General features: G+C 45.2%; 1 protein-coding gene across 3 annotated transcripts in view; it reads right to left on the bottom strand.

Moving 5' to 3' along the window:
- Window positions 1–22269, bottom strand: part of l(2)37Cb (DEAH-box helicase 16 lethal (2) 37Cb) — a 551956-nt gene that overhangs the window by 8210 nt on the left and 521477 nt on the right. For all 3 annotated transcript variants that reach the window (XM_077650750.1, XM_077650749.1, XM_077650751.1), the window contains 4 exons: window positions 16746–16865; window positions 15299–15439; window positions 9057–9275; window positions 3714–4007 (listed from right to left, as the gene is read on the bottom strand). In XM_077650750.1, coding sequence (XP_077506876.1) covers window positions 3714–4007; window positions 9057–9275; window positions 15299–15439; window positions 16746–16865 — 774 coding nt within the window. The remainder of the gene's footprint in view (window positions 1–3713; window positions 4008–9056; window positions 9276–15298; window positions 15440–16745; window positions 16866–22269) is intronic.

Raw genomic sequence — 22269 nt, 5'->3', positions numbered from 1 at the left:
AAATGTCATTAGCCAGTCGTTGCACCAGTTTTGTACCAGATTTAGGTTATCTTGTAGGGATTGCTGGTTAACGGAGTCAGTAACTGTTTTGTAAATAACGCAATCGTCGGCAAACATCCAAATATGGCAATCTAATTCCTGAGGTAGGTCGTTAATATAAATTAGAAACAAAAGAGGCCCTAGGACGGATCCTTGGGGCACCCCTGAGGAAACTGGTAATAAGTTAGACATTTGATTATTAATGACGACTGATTGGGAATGGTGAGTCAAAAATTCTTTTGTCCATGCTAGTATGTCAGGATGCAAGCTTAGGCAGGAAAGTTTCAGAAATAGGCGGTTGTGGGGTACCTTGTCAAAAGCCTTAGCAAAGTCGAGGAAGATTGCGTCGGTTTGGAGGTTAGCGTCAAGGTTGGCATGCAGGTCATGAACGAAGATAGCTAATTGAGTTTCACAGGGGTATCCTTTACGAAATCCGTGTTGTGATGAATGGAAGAAATTACTTGAGTCCAGAAACTGCATTGTTAAAGAGTAAATGACGTGTTCCATGAGCTTGCAGGGTATGCTTGTTAGTGATATGGGGCGGTAGTTAAGTGGCGAATCTTTTTTACCCGACTTGTGGACTGGAACGACCTTCCCCACTTTCCAGTCGTGGGGTATGATACCCGTTGAAATGGACTGCGCGAACAGTAAGCATAAGAACTTGGCAGATGCATGGCGAGTGCTCTTTAGGACTTTTGTGTTAATTCCATCAATGCCGGTGGATGAAGAAAGTTTTAATTTATCTATTAGAAGGGATATGCCGGTTTCTGCGAACGTAACGGTTGGCATTGCAGTTGTGGGGTCATTGGTTGTCATGAGGGGTGGTGGTTCTTGTTCTTTAGTGAACACAGTGAAATATGGTGAAATATGAATGAATGAATGAATGAATATATGAGTGAAATATGAATGAAATCTGGCCTCCCGAAAGTCATGCCATGAAGCAATGTGCGCCCCTCACATTCTGTACAACGGTGTAGTTCCACAGCCAACAGCCAATGCTAACAGCTGTCATGCGCCACTTGACGTGAGGTCAGGCAAGCTAGCCTGTTTCCCAGGAGAAGGTATGGTATGTGGGAAGGGCACCACTGACCAAACCTCTCTGTTTTTTCAATCTATGGGTCATATTACCTTTGCTGAGCTGCTGCACCGCTATGTGGAATTCTTTTTGTAAAATAAAGCTCAGTACTACTAAGGGTCTAATTTTTACAAAGCATGATTAGTACAATGAAAGTTTCAATACTTTAATTATCTCAAAATCTCAAGTAAGGATACAGGACGACTAACTACCGTGTGATTAAAAGTTTTCAAAGTGATTTAAGACTATCTTGATGAAAGAAAACAGTGTGTGGATGTAGGTGGCAGCAAGTCAGAAAAGATAAATGTGACGTCTGGGGTTCCACAGGGGTCTGTTCTCGAACCCTTGCTGTTCTTAATATATATAAATGACATCACAACAATTATGGGTAGTACTCTACCAGCGTGGCCTTTTTAAAATGCCTACTTCAGTCTGCGCCGACTGCCTCGAGTGTGGCAGGTGCCAGCCGCAACACTTTTGTCTCTTTACTGTTTTCTCTTTTGTTTGCCCATAAGACCTCTTCATAAATTTATCATGGTTTTTATTTACGTTTGAAGATGACTATTTGAATTGTATAATCTCATGTTATCTATTGCACTATAATGCCCACTGCAGGGTGAAGTGTGAATAAATATATAAATAAACCTTGCTACTGTAAAAACATGGGTACAGTTAAGTGAAACTGCGTTCCCATTTCACTTTCCATAAACTACGGCACATTCTTTTTGTTTACAGTAAAGACGTCTTTGTAAACAAGAGCTTTGTCCGTGGCGAAGGACTTCCCGTGGAATAATGACATCACGGCCCGCAAGCAGTCTAAGGCCACAGACACGAAACGGCACAATATCGACGACAATAAAATGGCACTCTTGACCACCAGGCTTGTGAGCTGCAAAGAGAGGAAAACTTTTCTAAAGCAAAAGCACAAAAAAAAAGCTGGCCATGAAAGAGGAACGAAGACAGTGCGGGCGCCCCAGAAAGAGAAGCACGAACCAGCGGTGGCACCTATAGATGGCAGCCTCCTCACACTTAGGGGCTGTTGTAGACAAACTCTCTCGATCTGGTTTGAATGTCTGACTCGCGTCGGCCGGGAGCACTTTCATCGCTGGTGCCTTTGATATTGACTTCCTTCATGTGTTAAGTGATGTTAGCGCAGCGGCACCTACAGTGAGCTCGCAACCTTCGAAATGGCTAAGAGGCCCACAGAGATGTGACCAGCACCACTACCTATGTACACTTTCTTGGGAGCCGCTGGTCATTTTGGTGCCATAGATCATGAACCATAAATTAGCCGCTGCTGTTGATGAAGTAGTGATAATGTTTGGTCCGCACAAGAGTTGGCACATTGTGTGAACCGGTTATGCAACTGTATTGCACCTGAATTCTATTGATGTTGCATATAATAGCATGGGCAATGAGGGCTGTTGCATGATAGTGGTTTCTTTTCACGTGTTTACAAGAGTTTTAAACATTTTTTTGTGAATTAGCAATGATTTTGAGGTGAATCATGCATGTCTTCGATTGTGTGCACTCAGTATACACGGAGTAATATGCTGGAAATGTCAGTTGCACCATATGAGCGAAATGTAACATTAGTGGTGCACTGGCATGTTTATATTTGAATTGTATGGAATGCTGCTAACACAGGCATGTAGTGTATTTGGAGAAGGAGTAAAAAGAAAAGCACGTTCTCTGCTATTCCTGCATAGGCCCACAGCTGCAGTTAACAATGTTGACCAGCCAATGCTTAACATCCCTTTTTGGCACAGACTAAATCCATAACAAAGGATAAGCGGAAAACCGTAGAAAGGGGGCCTAGTGAGCCCATGATCACGGCAAATGGGGGGATACGAGCACTGCATTGTTGCGCTTGAACGTGTTTCTCAACTAAACCACGCAAAAGCTTTCTTTGGTCTCGTTTTATATTCGTGAACAAAGAACTGAAAATAAATCATCTGCACATAATGGGGTGTTCAGGCTAAACAAACACTATGTGTTTAGTCACTAGACAGCATCCTCACAGCCATGCCAACAACTGCTATAGCAATGACATTGATAGAGTAAAGATTTTTGCTGGTAGGGTTCTACTGTACACACTGGAATGCATGTGCTGTAGGCATTTGTGTGACAGTGAGCAACACAGCAAATGCTGCAAACAGGCAATGCACATTGGCAGAGGTCCTATATCTGAACACTCAGCTAAGGGAGCAGTTGCTGATGCTAATGACTGGAATCTATCCTGCCCTGGGGCATAGCAACTGCAGCTATTAATAAAAGAGTTTTTTTTTAGGAATGCAGATGTGTCACTTGGAAGCAACACTTTCTTGCCTTAGCTAGACACAAAGATGTCCACTGAAATTCCAAATCAAGACTTGCAGCCACCAAAGGGAGAGCAAGGTGTACAAACGACATGGCTGTCTTGAGAGGCAAGACTTGCCTTTTGGTACACAACATCCCTCACAAAAGTGGCCCCATTATAAACAGTTGCACAAAACAGCAAACATGCAAACTGTGTCATAAATCTAAGGATGGCCAGTATGTCACAAAACAAAATACACAGAAAACAATGTGGTGCACCCAAGTGCACTTTGGCAAATACCTGGTTGTACACATTCATTAGTGTCAGGTGGTCTCCCGCGGGGGAGAAGAAGTTCTTGCGTGCTGTGTCAGCATGCAGGGCCTTGTCCTTGGGTCGATAAAAGATGGCACTGTTCACCGACAGCATGGCGGCAATAGTGAGCAGCTCCTCCGAGCAGCGATACTTCTCCGAGGCCAGCAGCATCTTGGCCATCATTGGGTCCACAGGGAACTCTGCCATGCGACGACCCAGCTTTGTCAGTTCACCCAGATGGTTCAGGGCACCAAGGGCATACAGCTGCTCAAGGGCAAGCACCTGCATTGATGGGCGATGACAACTCCTCCATTATTCCTTGCTTATGGACAAAGGCTTCTCCTATAGTTAACCGTGTCCTCTGGCCCTGGTGTAATTGCATTGGTGACAATTTCACAACGAGAAATTTATACAGTAAAACATCATTAATTCAAAGTCATTCGGACTGTGAAAAGTATTCAAATACCCTTAACCAAGGCACACCACACAAAGAAACAGCGCAGGTTGGCATGGCCTGCAGCCAACCCGTCACGGGCACGGGGAGGTACGCACTTCAGCAGCCCACAAGTCGTACCATGAATAAGGCAACTAATTTCACGCGATGCCACCGCACATTTAAGCATTTTTCGTACTATAGTGTGACAGCAGTCACATTTTCTTTTTTGATACTATTGTTGCCACAGAGATTAATAGAAAAGACATTATAACAAAAAAATAATGCGAGAGGGCAGTTTGAGAACTCGGGTGAACGTTAAAAAGAAACATAATGATAATCATGCAATCTTAAAAGGACCCAGAAGGGGTGTCACAATAAAGGTGCGATATGTCTGGGATGTTAAAAGACGGTTCATAGTTATCCCCCAGCGAGAATTATTCTAATGCGTTTTGTGGAAGCTGAGTTATATGCAGACAAGATTTGAACTTCCGTGTCTTCGCGCCATTCCCTCTCCTCTCACACGCCAGAACGGCGGCGCTCCTCCTCCGGCCCCACTCACTCGGCCGCTCAATAATAACCCACGGCTGCTGACATCATTTTCAAGACGTGACGTCGTCTGGCAGGTTTTCGTGCTGAAAGCGGGCACCGCGCAATGCCGCGAGGTGCGAAAGCGGGAATTTTTAAAAATGTACTGTAAATTTCCCGCTCGCTTTTGAGGTCTCGTACGCAGCATGGACGCTCGGTGGCCTGTACTACATAGTGTAAGCATTTTAAAGCCAAGCTCAAACACCACTTTCTGTGGCCCCTTAAACAGTTAATGCCAGTCATAGCCACAGGCCCCCTAAAGAAATGAAGACAGGGTGCTAAAATACAGAGGCAGCAGATATGACAATGTATATAAGCGCCAATACTTCAGATGTATGTGCCACAACCGAGTGAAGGCAAGCCTCCGACACTTGAATGCACACAGCCTCCCACGCAACAGCAGCCACCCAGTGCTGCCTTTCTTTGCTTTCCCAACACTCAACTCTTTTGGTGGTTTCTCTTCCTCAAGGTACCCCACTGCCTCCTTTCCACAACCACCTCGTGGTAGTTAAAATGCTGGCTTCTCCTAACGGCTCCTCTCAAGCTTGGTGGCAAAGGTCACATTAGCTATCTTGAAAAGTTTTTGGGAAAAGAAAGAACTGACACTATATTCACACCTTGGTTCCGAATATAAAGCAAGGGGGGGGGGGGGGGGGGGGGGCTTAACCATGGATCGACTTTAGTGCAGGTGGTACTGGAGCTGAGGCACTTTACATATGAAGCAGCGATGTAGCTTTGTAGCCTCACAGTTCCAAAAGGTCGTCGCTTCACCGGCTTTGTGGCGAAATTGGGATCCGAGCTTTTTTGCATAGCGCACAGGATAGTCGAAATAAACGGGCTGGTGCAGGCTGCTGGTTCGAACTATCTGGTAAAATCTAAATTAGAAATTATGGGACCACAGAAATTCTTTTAATTATTGAGTTTTACTTTACTTTTTATTTTTTACATCTTAAATTTGCTTTTACAATGCAATTCGTGTAACATGAAATCACTCAATTCAAACTCATGCTTTGATCCCTGCAGTATCAGGCGTATCAAAGAGGCTCCCTTTAATTTGCTCCGTAATTTTAACAAATTTTTAAGCTTAAAATATCAGAGTCAATTGTACATCACTTCAGAGCTGTTTTAATGAGATAGCATCAGGAGCCCCATGGGGCCAAAATGCATCGTTGGTCATAAAATTCACCCACTGGCTGGAGGGAAGTGACGACACCATATCAGAAGTGACGTCACTAGCGGTAGAGGCATCAACAGCTGCTAATGCTATCGTACACGTTAAGTGGCAAAGAGGGCAATGTCATTAAGATATGGACAAGACAGTTAAAGTAGCTGAAGAGTTCTATGGAAATCTATACAGTAAGCCAACATAATCAGAACATATATGAGAGAGGCCGTAGCAAAAAGCAATGGGACATCCCAACAATAATGAAAAAGGCAGTAAGAAACCCTTAGGAGCAATGTAAGGGGGAAGAGCAGCAGGTGAGAACCAGGTAACAGCAGATCTGTTGCAGGGCAATTGGCAAAATGGGCTAGAAAAACTAGCCACCCTGAATCATCATCACCAGCCAGACTGCGCCCACTGCAGGGCAAAGGTCTCGCCCATATCTCTCCAATTAAGGTTGTCTTGTGCGAGCTGTGGCCATAGTATCCCCACAAACTTCTTAACCTCATCCGCGCACCCAACTTCCTGCTGCCCTCTGCTATGCTTTCCTTGATTCATAACAGCGGGACAGAGAACAAAAAACACAAAGACTACCAATACACACTACCCGGGAACACCCAGTCTACTAGTGTTCGGCGTTCGTGCTCAAGGTTCAGTGATGATGATGCATTGCGTGGGTCCATTAGGCATCAACAGGCTTAAATCCAATCAAAAATAAAAGAATAGGGCCCAACAACTGGTACTGACGCTTGCCTTCTCTTGGAATCAACTCCATTAGACACGAGCGCACGAACGCTCATGTCTCGTGGTGTTATGTGGTGTTGCTACTTGTCATGATTGTAGCGCTCCCCAGTCTCAGTATCTTACAAACAAGGTAAGATACAGCTGTTGCATAGTTTTCTCTTGAGGGATACTGGTTAACTGCCATTTATGATCTGAGAGAACCTCCCATATGCGGTCTACTCCATTCTCATTCTTCTAGTTATTTTACTCTCGTGATCCAGATCTGCAGTCACTAGCTGCCATAAGTGATGATGATTATGGATTTTTATGGCGCAAGGGCATCTGTAGCCAAGGAGCGCCATGGCAAAAGGTGTTTTTGACTACTCAGGATGGGGACAAAGATTCATTTTCCAAGCATTTCACCCAGATAAGCCAAGCACCACGCCAGGGGAAAGCTTGTACCCACTGCCATAAGTTGCCATAAGTAGACGTATTCCCTAAACACTGCCAGCACCTCACTACCAATTGTAAACTGCTGTTCCCTTCCGAGACTGTTGAACATTACTTTGGTTTTCTACATATTAATTTTTAGACCCACCATCCTGCTCTGCCGCCGTCTGTCTCTGAGCATCAGACGCGGGCTCGATGCCGGCTGCGTCGATCGAATTTCGATGGAGGCGAAATTTTAGAGGTCCGTGTACTGTGCGATGCCAGTGCAGGTTAAAGAACCCCAGGTGGTCGAAATTCCGCAGCCCTTCACTATGGCGTTCCCCATAGCCTGAGTTGTTTCGGGACGTTAAACCACCATAAACCATTGTTACCATAGAAGACAGGGCATGTTGGGGCGTGCGATTGAGTTGTAAACAGACAGCAGCAGTATCCGCCTCTGTGCATCACATATGTACTATATACAGTTGATGACCGATTTTTCTGGCCCTCTAGGAACCGCGAAAACGCCCGAAAAATTAAAAAAAAAAATCAGTGGCCTCTCCAAGCCAGTTCATCCAAGGCAGTGGCGGCCAAGAGCTGGTTGTGAGCCAAGCGTGCATACAGACACTGGAATGCCGCTGACACACTGGATCAATGAAATTCCTTTTCCTTAATCGCTAGAACTGTATAAGCATAGACAAAAATGAACACCTTAACCCACCCTTCCAGCATTCCAGCAGATTAAGTACTTCCAAACGTAATAGTACATCTAAATATACACACATACTCATAAATGTCCGTCGATGCATTGACCGACCAAACTGAACAGTCATTTCAGACATGTTCTTGTTGCTTTTCTTCTGCCAGGTGTAACAGTTGCTGCTGCTGCTGTTTTTATTGCGCTTGCATCTCAGTCTTCCTTTATCAACCCACTCCTGTATGGGCGTGTACTGGACTACAGTATGACTAAATAAATAACAATAAACTTTCGGCACAACTTTCGCGTGTACACGTTCCTACTAGGTGCATGACAGTTCCTCAGCGAAGCCCGAAATATTGCGCCAGTCTGAATTAATGGAGTTGGAAAAATCGGTCAGCTACTGTATACAAGTTACAACTTAAAAGTCATCCCTCATATTATAATTGAATCCCATGCAAAGGCAGACTCTACTATATTGTACTATATTGATCAGAGAGGATGTTTGGGCAAGCTGGTTCGTTATGACGGAATTTGTAGCACTTGACTGCCTAGTTAACCTCCCTGCCTTTCCGTCTGTCTCTCTCTGTAGCACTTGAAGTCATGGACAGAACAAAGCAGACAACAGGGGCTATCTAGTTCGTTCAGGCCATGTCTTCAAGTGCTACAAGTGTCGTCTACAGTATTCGTTTGCACTGCTTGATGCGCCACGTAGTAGGTCAACCCCCAACATTGGGAAACAGGTCAAACCGGCTGACCAATGGAAGAATATTCAGGCAGCAGTGGAGAAACTCCAATGAATTGTCCTGAGCAACACGCATTTCACTCTGTAAATCCCCTTAGCGCCTCTTCAGTGCATAGAAAGAAAAGGCACTGCTGCTGCTTTTCTTTTCTTTTGGTGACGTCAAACTCGCATGCACTTGTTTAAATGCTGCTGGGAATGATTACCGATGTTCGAGAGGCACGACTCTCCTAAAGTGCACGGATGATGTGGTGATGGTGTGGTGGGACTCTGTGCTTTTCCTCGAATCAGTCTTATCCGAAAACCCTTTGCATGAAAAAGAAGAGGTATATGAAACCATCGTACAGTACCACACTTTGTCGTTGCTTGATGGTGGCCTCGGCCTCCTTTCAATGAAGATGAGGCACAAGAATGCCAATTGCTGAGGTATTTCCAGTATGCTGTTGCTTTGCATTATATTCGTGCACTTTTTTTCCCCCCATAACAGGGACCCTCGTGTTACAGTCGGGTAAATACAACCAAACTACAACAGGTGGAGAGAGAGTTATGATATGCACCAATGTCTCATGAGCAGGTGGGTCAAGGAAGTCGAAGTGAAGGAGGTCATTGATGCCCAGGGACTTGAGCATGAGCACCACGTTTCCAAGATTGACCCGCTGGATTTCTGGCACCGTGTTATCCTCAAGCTCATGCTCGTATGCCCATGCCGTGTAGAGCCGGAAGCACTTGCCTGCTGCCACACGACCCGCACGGCCTGAACGCTGTCGTGCAGACGCCTGCAATACAGATCATCATTATGCACTTACATGAGTAGCAAGACAGAGCCAGGTGCAGGTCATTTCCAGTTTCTCTCGCTTTTCATTGCCCACAGCCAACCCCCTGAGGCACACCTGACACAATGGGAGACAGGATACTGTGGGCATGCCAAAAATTAAAAAGCACAAGCAAGGGCCAGCTACAAACAGGTCATCAGCACTGCACGCATTTCATAAGGGCACACTCGAGGCAGCAGTGATGAGAGCAAGTCCTAATACTACAAAACAGAGGCATGCGAATATTCCAAACTACTGGAATTATTCGAACCTCCTAAACACCCACAAATATTAAATTTCTTCTTCCCTGCGAGATTTCCAAGCACTTTCACACGCATTAACTTGCTCTTTTCATACAGAATCAACCCTGCATAAGCTGACAGCATACTTGTGGGTCTTAAAATGAAGTGCACCATCAGCTGTGAACCTGTCTGGCAGCAATCCTCTAGAGATAAGATACGCAGTCCAGCTTGTGGAAGATAGCAGAAGGGGCAAGATTGTGGTTGTTTTATGATGACCGTTCAATTTTCGTCACCATCCAGAAACTGTGTGTATTAGGCCAAAAAAAAAGGCAAAAAAAAAACCCCACGTGCGTCGGGCTCACCCAGCCCGCGCAACTGCACCGCGTACAGTGCCTCTTTGTGGTTTGCGGCAGCGTTTGGGCGGTCTGGGCCAATCACAGAGCTTACCGTCTGGTGAAAGTGATATGTGAGGGCTAAGCGGGCCACATGTCGTAGTGAAGCTGTATTTGGGGCGGCATTCCACAAATGGCCCTTTGCCTATGGGCATTGTGAGGGGCTTGCAAGGGATGTGCTCTCAGACAACACAAAACACAGATGTATTAGCTCCCGGAGAGGACGTATTTACTGAGAATTTTCCAATCAGTGCATGAGCCCATTTTTACTTGTCCCAATGCTGGAAACCATGATCAGCGTGATGGCGACAAAGTGATGTACCCAAAACTAATATAAATCTCAGCCTCCAGACAGTAATAACAAATTTTAGTACACAGTAGCGTCTTTTTAAGTTTTCACACCTCGCTGACGGAAGTTTTAGCGGATCGTGGTTTCCATCCAAGAAATGGAAAACACTGAGGCACCATCAGTGACAAAAGCTCCAAGCACACCATCGGAGAGGCAAAGGGAGCACTGCTTTCCATCAAAGGGCACACCCTGGAGGGAACATAACTACAACAAAACACGATGAACACTCCTGAAAGAAAAAACTCTGGGCACTTAAAATAAATCAACCATACTTCACCGAGATGTGGGCACATGGTGGGATTCACTGATAATGGCAGAGTTTCACCACAAGATTGCACTTCAGTTTGTTTCATGCAATTTTCAATGCCAAATAAAAATTATAAATCCACGTTTCTTTGATATTGCAGTGCTCAATTCTTAAAATATGAGGTACGATCTTTTCATTCCACCACAATCTTATCACACGTTTTGGTCAGTGGCCCGTCTCTTTAAATACTGTATTCATTCTCGTAATTTGCGCACTTTTTTCCCTAAAATTAAGGCTTCAAAAGGGGGTGCGCAAATTATGTGGAGATTTCGCAAACATGTCCTAAGTAACTCTAGAAAGGTCATAACGTGCAATGTATACGGTATACAGTTAAACCTCAATTTAAAGAAGTCTGTAAAATCGAAAGTTTACTTCATAATACTGAAATTTTGCTACACTGAAATTCATCTCATAGCATGCTAAGAACCTGCCCAAAACGCGCTGCGGATAACTCACGGAAAAAAACCTTCACTTACGATTAAAGTGGTCCCCAACCTCTACCCTTTCTTCGCAAGCAACAATGGTATTATGCAATATTATGCAAAGCTTGCTTATGTTGTGAGCTTGTGAGCTGCCTCAGTACGTCTACCGTGCCAACCACCTAGTGGGTGGCGGGGATGAGGCACCCGTCTTGAGTTGTGATTTTGTTGTCATCATCCTCTCGTAAGTGTCCCGAGCACACTGTTAACACCGCCGACATGGCAACGAGTTCTGCCACTGCTGCGGCTGCCCCCGCCCCTTCCCCTAATCTCCTTTCTTTCTCCATGTTGGTGAGAGCGAGATGGGTATCCTCCAATCACCAACCAATGAAATGAAATCAGGCCTGTCTTGCTCCTCATGTTTTCCACTATAAGCGCAAGTGTGTGTGTCATTTTGCACGTACGCACACTGTCTGAGTGAGAAGCGAAGCAGTGAGGTGTGAAGCGCGCGACATGCTTCACAGCTGACAGGTTTGCCAACGGCACTGACCCTTCTAGTCCTTTTACCGAGCTTTGGACATCTGTAAACGCGATAAACGCAGCACGCTATCTTTGAACACAGGCAGCGCATCACATCATAACATTTGGTGCTGATTTTTGGCGAGACAGTCAGAGTTGTGGGCTGGCCTGGCAGGATGCCAAGGCTATGCAGACGCTCGTGCCACCCTCGCCCATACTACCCCAGATGGCGTGGCTGGCGGCGCACTCATTTTTTAACTTGTTTTTAACTCATCGCGCTCATTTTTTTCCAAGACCACTTAACAAAACAGCTAAACAAAAATAAAGAAAAAAAAAGCCGAGCACGGTGGAACCCGCCATGCCGTTTCAAAGGGGATGCTCCTATCAGTCCATCCCGCTGTCTGTCCGTCCACCCACCCAATTGATATACAAATTAAAAAACATTGCAAGAAGTTTTCACTTCACCCACTTTAATTTACTGTCCACGGCAAAAGGATGGGAGTTTATTGCAAGAGCCGCAAAACCATACAAACTCAAAATTATTGTAAATCGGCTGTGTCTATGCTAGAATCCATCTGATGAAGTACGTAAAGCTAAAAGCTGGCAGATTTGCATCTACAAAGCCCTCCAGCTTCAGCAGTTTCACAGACCCCATTGCGCTTGTAATAGGTCTCCCCTGAAGCTTATGTCAGTCGGGAATTTCTCCTACGTAGAGTACCTACGCAGGCGCCATCAGAGCCACTGCATGTGCCCTCTATGTTACCGCACACTATTCAGAAAGGAAGCTGCCCTGTCCTTTCCTGGAGATGTAGTCGTTCTTAATGGCGAACGTGAAGAGTTGAGCACGGCACGAAGCCAACACAAGCAGCGCTGTACACAAGGCAGGGTTGCAGAGAGCATGAAAAATGGCAGAAGCAAAAGGGTCCTATCAGTGTTTGCTCCATTCACTGAAAATTCTTTCCATACCTGAGCTGGTTCAAGATAACCTTGGTACCTTCATTTATAAGCTAATTAATAGACACACTTCATTTCCTTCCATTCCACAACCACAGCTTACAAACATTAACACTACGAGATTTGCAATTAGCAGCAACCTAATCCTACCAAAAGTATGCACCAATTATGGAAAGCGAACAGTTCATTTTTCATCATTTTCTTTCTGGAATACCTTACTATTGGAGTTGAAAAACACAAATCCTTTATACACTTAATAAAAATGACCTAAAAACCCTAATACTTATAATTACTTAGCTGGTTTCCACATCATACAATAAAATTATTAAAATAACTGCACTGGATGCGAATAGCAAATTTGTGAACTGTGTATTAGGTGTTCCAAGTGCAACTTTATCGATTTCTTTTTGCATTCCTGTTGTTTCTTGTTTTGTATTGCATAACTTCTTTAGCTATGTACTACTTGTGTAAGCCTATGTTGCTATGCACACAACTTTTGTTTATTAACTGTACCGCTGCCGATAGCGATAACTGCATAACTATTCATTGAGTTTTTATTGAGTTGCTGTGTTTCATTAATTATTACCACTTTACTTAATGATAAAGGAGGTCCTAGCACAGTCACTGACCACGGGACCTCCTTTTGCATAAATTTGTCCATGTTATAATTTCTTTTCTGTACCAATAAACTGATTCTGATTCTGAACAAGCCCGCCTTTCCTTGCTTATTTGCATCGCATGCAAAAAAAACTGTTCTGCTTCTAAAAAAAAAAAAAAAACTGCACCAATATGTGCATCCTTTATTTTGCAATAATAGTAGTAATATCTGGGGTTTAACGTGTCGAAGCAACATGGTAGCTACTATGGACGCTGTAGTGGAGGAATTCAGATTGACGTAGACTAGCAGGGAGTTTTCAATGCTCACTCACATCGCACAGCACACGTACATTTTTGAAATTTTGCCGCAATCGAAATGAAGCCCCCATGGCCGGCATCGAAGCTGCGACCTTGGAATCAGCAGCCGAGCGCCACAGCCACTGAGCCATTTTTCTTCTTTATTGCACCACTGAGTCAACGTGAGGAGTTTTATTTAGTACTTGCTGTCTGAGACAACGAATTCCTCGAAAAGTAACTGTTGCACAATACGGTTCGGTCATTGCACCTATGTTACATGATGCAAAGAAAGCGAAGCTATTCTCACTCAGTGCTTTATCAGTTAAAGCAGTGCTAAAAATTTGATTAAAACCATACGCAAACAAGTAAAAGAGGAGACTCTAAAAAATTGAAGATTTCACATCAATCTGACATACAAAGCTTTAGAATCGCTGAAAGCAAATCACAGAAGTGCCAATTAATTTTCTTCCTAGACACAAGCCTTCCTTCAAACTTGTTGTCGCACAGACTGGGTGCCGCTTTCGCACTGTCTAGCGCACAGCTTTCTGTACGTAAATCTACGTGTTAGCACACCTCATTTTGTGTGAAAAAAAAAAAAAAGAAGGAAAGCATACCGGGTCGCAAGAAAAAGTGGGACTGAACTGAGTCCCAAACCGGTTTTAGAACGGTTCCTCTGACTTGTTCCGGTTCGGGTTCAGTTCCAAGATGGCGAAAAAATATGGGTTTGGTTTGGTTCCAGTTTCGGGTTCAGGTTCTGTTCCAGTTCGAAACCCTGTGAATACCCCCCACCACATGTTATGTATTTCCCCACCTGATGGCATGATCGCGCGTGCGCAGCTCAAAGCAATAAACGCAGAACGATACAATCACAAAGCTAGCAGTCAGAGGCAAATGGAAACACAAAGCGATAAAATGGCGACCTCACATGGACCCCGCTAACAGAATAGCCAACGGTTCAGTAGTTTTGGATTCTGGTGCGACGCACACAATTCACGCTCCGGAGGTTACCAGAAGTTTGCTCTTGCAGCTGTTTGTAGGGGAAAGCGACCACCGGCGCGAGCGGGCCATGTAAATGGCACGCAATTCACTTCTCTTTACCGGAACCAATTTGAAAGTGAATTACTGACTTTTTTTTTTACATCATTCACCCACCTCTTGCAGCCCCACGTGGCACAGTGGCCGCAAGAATGTTCCCTAGCCTACCCAGCGTGCACCTGTGTGCATGCTAGTGTGCTTGTGCAGCAGGGAGCACAGAATAAAATAAATCTGGGTAATAAATTAGGGTTGCACAAATTACGCGAGTAAACGCGGTATATTTATCAGAAAATAAGAGAATACAAAAATCTAGAATATACATGGTCAGAAATGAGTATTCAAAGTAAGAGAACTCTTCATGTTAAACTTTCCGACCAGTAAAAAAAAAATAATAATAATAGATTGCTCGTGCGAAGCTCCTTGGGCTGCCTTGGAGAGAACTCGATGCTCGCATGGAATCATTCAGATGTGCCCAGTACCTTCAGTGAGGCTCGGAAAACGAATCCCTTTGGCAACGGCAAGAATGAAAGTTACAGATGTACCAGTTAATACATAGTCTGGGCTGGATGCAGCGGTCATCTCTGTCCAAATTGAAATCAGTCATCCTTTCACACAAAGCTGTTGCTGGCATCTACAAAGTGTTGGATGGTGTGGAATCGCGAGAACACTGCCATTGCTGAGCAGTGTCGGGGCAAGGTCAGGAAGCCACCTTAAATGCTATGCTCATTGTAATCGCTCCATATTGGCAGGTTTCGCTAGAACTTGAAAAATAATTCCTCAGAGGGATAGGGCTGAGAAAAAAACTGAAGTATGCAGAATTGTGCACCTTCAGGAATGGTAAGGAAAGAGCCAAAGCAAGTGCCAGCAGCCACCTGCCTTGGATATCGGTGTGACCACCAGTGAATCCATGCCTGTGCGTGCATTGTAGCTATTCTGCTTGCAGAAGCCCGGGTCAATCACATAGATGATGCCGTCGATCGTCAGCGACGTCTCTGCTATGTTGGTTGCCAGCACCACCTGCACACATCCCACACATCGTTCTGAACAGCACACCACTGCCTGCTCTGAGATGAGATATTTGCGATAAAACAACCTCAACATTGATCCAAAGAAGAAGTCCGTGGACCATGCTCTGCTTACAGCAGTAAAATCACTTTTATTATCTTGCCATTCATGCCAAATTTCAGAGGCTGCTGTGGTTAAAGAAAACACTATGATACATGCTACAGTTGACAAGCATGCTCACAAGTAACGACATTTCTAAGAATACTTTCAATGCAAATAGTACAACTTGCAGCATATTCTTTTACTTGGCAATTTCAGGCATCAAGAACTTGGCTCATGCTATGAACTGGTCACACCATCTGCCACCATTGTTTACCTGGAGCTGCACCACTCAGTAACACCGCTGAGCAATGGGCATATGCAACAGCAGTGTTGTGTTGAGGTTCCTGCTCAACAATCGAAGTGCACATACGCGTCATCAAACGCATGTCCACATAACTAGAGTGTGAACTGTATGATCCTGCCATAGACCTCAAAATAGTATGGCCACACGTGGCCTGAACATGCACAATGGCAAGATGTATTGCAGTCAACCTTAACCTTACAAATGCCATAGCTAGTTACATACAAAATTCCGCTGCACCCCCTCGGCCCCTGAAAAAAGTCGTAGGGTTTTAATGAAGCTAAACCGAGTAGACGTACAAAAGCATTCGTTTAGCCTGGTTGGCTCATGGTTTTGCTTTGCTGGGCTGCCGGACGTATGGCAACGATATTAGACTCAGGTTAAGTTTTGATCGAGGTTAAGCTGATCTGGTGGAAGTTGATGAAGGTGACGATGTGTAATGCACAGCACGAGGGTGTGTTGCAGTTTAACAAGAGGCGTGATCAGCTACAGCAATAGCATAGTGCTCTTGTGCAGTGGCCAGCGAACCTGACCTGTTCGTGTTTCATTTTATTTCTGCAAGGGCTTTTGCTGTGCTAGGTTTTGCCAAGGTCACCTTCTTCAAAGTCAAGCTTCACACAAACTCGGTGAGCTGGTTAGACCTCGTGAAGTAGAGCTTTCGCACTAAAACAGGCGCTCAATTATGATGCGCGTCAAATACCGCCACAACTGTTTTGGCGGGTTGGTGCCTGAGAAATCATTCTTTTCTGGTCTTGACTGTACAACCACATGCAGCACTGCAGAAGCACGATGAAAGAAAAATATGATCCCACAATGATAACCCATAAAAACAAAAGGCAGAACATAACTCCAATGAGCTTGGCCTAATAGAATGAGAATGCAGACAGCTATGCTCCCAAAAGGACTGGCACCCACCTTTCTGGCGCCTGCAGGTGTGGGCTCAAAGATCTTGGCCTGCATCTCTGTGGGCAGGTTGGCATAGATGGGCAGGATGACCAGCTCCCTGATCTTGGAGCCCAGCTTGCGTGTCCTCTCCTGCGGAGGACAGTTTGTTTTTGATTTCAGCTCAAACTGGACGGTCTCATTTGCTACCTGCTGGAACTCTTTCACGTCATGATCATGCAACCTGAATGCGTATAGCACATATATAGAGGTGTCCTCCTAAAAAGGTGGATGGCAACTGCTTTCACGACTGTGACCACAACGATTTACGAATATAAACAGTGGGCAAAGCTAACCAAGAAATAAAGGAAGTAAGCGAAAATGGCTATAAATTTTTTTTTATTCTGTCTCACACTGTGGCAAACAGCCCCCATTCTGCCAATTAACTTTCAAAGCATTTTGCTAACCACACAGGGCATCAATTACCTTTCATTACACTGTGTCTCCAAATGTCACCGCTGTGTATCACCACAAGTAGCCGTTTAGCATAGACTTTTGTGTTTTGTTTGGCTACAGTACCTCAAAATGTAGAGCAGTGTGCTTTTATGCACGGTCAATTTTAACACAGCATGTAATTATGTCATTCTTTGATTGATTCCGTACACTTTCCAAAACCTTTTAATTAGCGCTGTGCAAATATTGAGTTGACAGTAAGAGGGAAAGCAGAGGAATTCAGGATATTCCTGCATAACAGATATTCGGCTTTAACTGAGGAAGACGATCTTAATGTTGATACAATGAACGATAATCTCACAGCTATCATTACGGAGTGCACAGTAGAAGTCGGCGCTAGGACGGTTCGACAGCATACCGGCAAGCTATCTCAGGAGACGAAAGATCTGATTAAGAAATGCCAAGGCACGAAAGCGCCTAACCCTACAGACAGAACGGAACTAGCAGCGCTATCAAAGTTAATAAATAAGCACAAGGTAGCCAACATAAGGTAGTTTAACACGGAGAGACTCTAGCTTGCTCTAAAGAATGGAGGTAGCCTAAAAGAGGTGAAGAGGAAACTAGGCATAGGTAGAAACCAAATGTATACGTTAAGAGACAGAGGGCAATGTCATTAGCAATATGGACAAGATAGTTAAAGTAGCCGAACAGTTGTACAGAGATCTATATATAGCCTATGTAATCAGGATGTTAATGAGAGAGACAGTAGCACACAACAATGGGACATCCCGCCAGCAACGAAAAAGGAAGCAAAGAAAGCCTTAGGAGCAATGCAAAGGAAGAAAGCAGCTGGTGAGGATCAGGCAACAGCAGATCTGTTGAAAGATGGAGGGTAGATTGTGCTAGAAAAACTAGCCACCCTGCATACGCAATGCCTTATGACCTCGAGCGTACCAGAAGCTTTGAAGAATGCCAACATTATCTTAATTCATAAGAAGGGAGATGCCAAGGACTTGAAAAATTACAGGCTGATCAGCTTACTGTCTGTTGCCTACAAGGTATTTACTAAGGTAATTGCTAACAGAGTCATGACAACCTTAGACTTCAATCAACCAAATGACCAGGCAGGCTTTCGTAAAAGATACCTGACAATAGACCATATTCACACTATCAACCAGGTGATAGAGAAATGCGCAGAATATAACCAACCCCTATAAATAGCCTTCATTGATTACGACAAAGCATTTGACTCGGTGGAAACTTCAGCAGTCATGCAGGCACTGCAGACACAGGGTGCAGAAGAGCCATGTGAAAATATTGAAAGTTATCATTAATGACTGCACAGCTACCAAACTCCTTCATAAAGCCAGCAATAAAAATCCAATAAGGAAGGGTGTCAGGTAGGCAGACAAGATCTCGCCAATGCTATTCACTGCCTGCTTACAGGAGGTATTCCGAGGCCTGGATTGGGAACAGTTTGGGATAAAAGTTAATGGAGAATACCTAAGTAATTTGCAACTCGCTGATGACACTGCTTTGCTAAGTCACTCAGGAGATAACCTGCAAAGCATGATCAATGAGTTAGACAGGCAGAAAGATTGGGAGTGAAAAGCCTAACACCTCTCACCCCACAGTCGGCGCTAAAACATTCGTGTTACACACATGTAACCATCCTGTGAGTTATTTTAACCTCGAGTAAAAAATGCACACTCGATCTTAAGGGCCGCGGCGTTCAGCATGTTCGCTTTATATTGCCGTGACTGGCTGGAACCGTCGATTCTCACAAAATCGCCGGATTGTGCCTTGATACAGCAAACACCTTTCGAACATTGCTAAATGGAGGCAACACAAATGTGGCTGACCGCATACTTTTGATGGTGAATAGACGGGTGGGTGGACGTATGATAAAGATTTTGACTCGCAAGAAATTCTGCCGAAACATTTTTCCCTATGTAATGAACCCTTCCCTCAAATTAATGTAAACTTTTTTGGAAACAAGTGGATGCAAGTAAATACGTAACTTGAGGTGTTTCTTCACTACTCTGCTAATGTGGCGCCATTGCACGCAAACCGTCGTAGCATTCGTGTGCCAGGGAGAAGACAAGGCGTGATCGTCCCCATGATATTTATTAAGACTGGAACTAACCCAGAGTGGGCCAGCTAGATGCAAAAAAAAGAGGAAGGCATATTAATTGCGACTGCTGCGTGAAGAACGGTTTCCAAACTGCCGGCGGGGCACGGGCATGAGTGTGCGAGCGTGTGCCCGCACCTAGACTGGCGGGAGCACACAGCGGAGCTGCTCATGCTACTGCTGCAATCAAGAAACTTGAAGCCCGAAAAAATTCAGGCTTTCGAAATTTTTTGCTGCATTTATTGCTGCAATAACAATAACGTCGGCTAGCAACAAAACATGCCAAAGAATCGAGGTCGTCTGTCTCACCAGCTGGGTTACGAGCGAATGTTGGCCCACACTAGGGCAGGGGAGATACTCCGAGACCGGATGGAACGAGGTCACGGGAAAATGCTCCCATGAGGCCTCGCCCTGCTGGAGGAGAGGGGAGCGCCGCGCTGAACTGTCGGCATGCAACGAGCTCCCAAGCCGAAGAGAGAGAGCTGCCTCCCGCGCAAGCACAGCAATCACGCCGACCGTGGCGCTCGTGGCTCTACAATGCAGGCGCCTTCCTTTGCTAGTTAAGTAACTGCGGAGGACACATCATGGGGAAGCAAACCGGAGGGGAGAGAGCAGGGCCAGTCCACACACTGCTAGACTTTAGCATAAATGCGTGTTTTCTCCGAATAAAAATGTCAGTTTCAAGTCAGCGCTCGCCTGTGTGTCTTTTATTGTTTTTTCATCCGCACTCACGCTGTTCTACGTAAAATAAAAGTAATGCATTATGGATCAAACAAAACAGCGCACACTTTCGCAGCACTGTGATTGTCTGAAGCAGGAGGTCGGCCATCTTGTTCTCATCAAATATTTGGTCATTCCAGCTCCTATAGGTGGCGCGGCGGTTGTACCACATGGCGGACGAGGCGGTGATGGCGCCGATGCCATAATGTGCGTCTCTATAGAAGCAAAGCAGCTTCTTGACATTTTGGCACCTTTCGTGTGATTTTTAGTCTAGATAAACAGCAGTAAATGATTGTCGGTTATTAATAAGATCCTACGCTTAAGTCTGGTTGCATTACAGGCTCAAAAAAATTTTTATCGATATGAGCATGAAATCGCTAGTTCGAAAGTGCCGCAAAAACTACGTCGGCGCTGGAACTTAAAAACTCAGCACAGTAAAGTGCGGCAAACAGTTTGAACTGTAACTTTTTGCGCATTCCCTTTCTTGTTCTTTCGGCACTCATCCAAAAGCAGAAAGAAACTACTTTAGTGACCCAGACAGTCTGACGGTATATTTGGTGCCTACACGAGTGCGGCCCTTACCCGTGTAAATACGGCATGTGTACTGATTGCGCGCTGATCTTATAAGGGCACATTTCAAAAGAAAATTAGAGAATACCCTTTTATGCTCTGAGGCAATAAAAATTGCTTTAAAAAACTACAGCAGAGATCAAAATCAACTTTTTAATATTGGACTGCATCAAACAAGCCAGAAAGATCAACATCCTTGAGCCTACAGTTTCAACTCGTGATTGGCTGCTTGTTTAGGTAAACAGAAAAGTTTTACCAGTGGTCTACATTTTTTCATGGAGGAATTCTGTTTGGTGCTCCTGAATGTGGGCGGAGCTTTACTGCAGACTTAATTGTATCCGACTATAGTCCACCTGCATCGTGCGTTGGTCACATATATTCAGTAATAGTAGAGGCAATGTAGTTGTTGTTTGAAACAGCAGCCGAGGGGTCAATCAAGCTTTATAATAGAGTCGAAATTAGTGCTCAATGTGTTTTTGCCTAACGGGGAAAACGCCGTGATCGAGTGAGCAAACAACAGTTGCCACAGTTGCCAAGAAGCGTTTGCGGTTATTCATCCAATTTGCGCATTAGATCCGGAAATGCAGGTACAATTGTGAAGTTCTTGCCATTCATATTGAAGCGGGAAGGCGACGACGAGACTGAGCGAGTGAACTGGTGGACAAAGACGAAGACGACAACGAAGTTCTGACTGTGTTCTGAGTGCCGCTCGTAGCTGTTCCTTCGCTGGTGTACATAGTTGTAAATATATTCTTTCCCACAACATATTTGGTGGAGGTGCTGGTGTTCGGCCGCTCGGCCGAACACTTGCCGCTAAGAGAGACCTTGCATCCCGAGCTCAAAGTTCTACGGAATACTATGTTTCGTAAATTCAGGATGTGTTGGCCCTCTGCAACAAAGTTGACAATAACATGCCCAAATCTGACAAAGTGGGTCACGTGTTGAAGGGGATCGCCGATGATGCCTTCAACCTGCTCGTCTACAAGAATTGCACTACAGTCGACGTCATTATTAAGGAATGTCGCCGCTTCGAGGAAGCTAAAAGCAGGCGTATTAGCCAGCCGTACACATGCCTCCACAACACGGCTGCCACTTCCTCATGTGAAGACCTGCTGCACCGGCAAACTCCTGCGCCTCCAGAAAATGTGACCCGCATCATTCGACGCGAACTCGAAGCCATGTCCCCTTCCTCTCTGCACCTACGTGATGGCGACAACCACGTGCCCACCATCTCTATGGTACAAGCCGTTGTCCGTCAAGAGCTTGCAAATCTTGGCCTCCAACCCGTCAGCCTTGTACGTCCTTCATCCCCACCCGACATCACTGCGATTGCTCCTGACCGACCTCCCTACTTCGCTCCACGTCGACGTAACCCTAACGACTGGCGGACACCCGACGACAGGCCCATTTGTTTCCTCTGCCACCGTATTGGCCACATCTCACGTCACTGTCGCAATTATTTGTCCCGTCGTAGCGCATACAATCCTCTCAGCTCTCACCGCAACGACGAACAGCCCAGCCACTTCACGCCCCCTCCAGCCCGGCAGAGTGCTACAGTCAACGGCCAGTTTTCCCGCCCCAGCCGCTCCCCGTCCCCCCTGCGTCAGCAGTCTCGTTCGCCCCTACGCCGTCGCTCCTCTCCTGGCCCCTACGTACGCTCGCAAGCGGAAAACTAGACACTGC

This window comes from Amblyomma americanum, chromosome 1 (assembly GCF_052857255.1).
Source record: "Amblyomma americanum isolate KBUSLIRL-KWMA chromosome 1, ASM5285725v1, whole genome shotgun sequence".
NCBI lineage: Eukaryota > Metazoa > Arthropoda > Arachnida > Ixodida > Ixodidae > Amblyomma > Amblyomma americanum.
The sequence above is the reverse complement of the archived record's forward strand: the minus strand, read 5'-3'. Positions and strand labels throughout refer to the sequence as shown.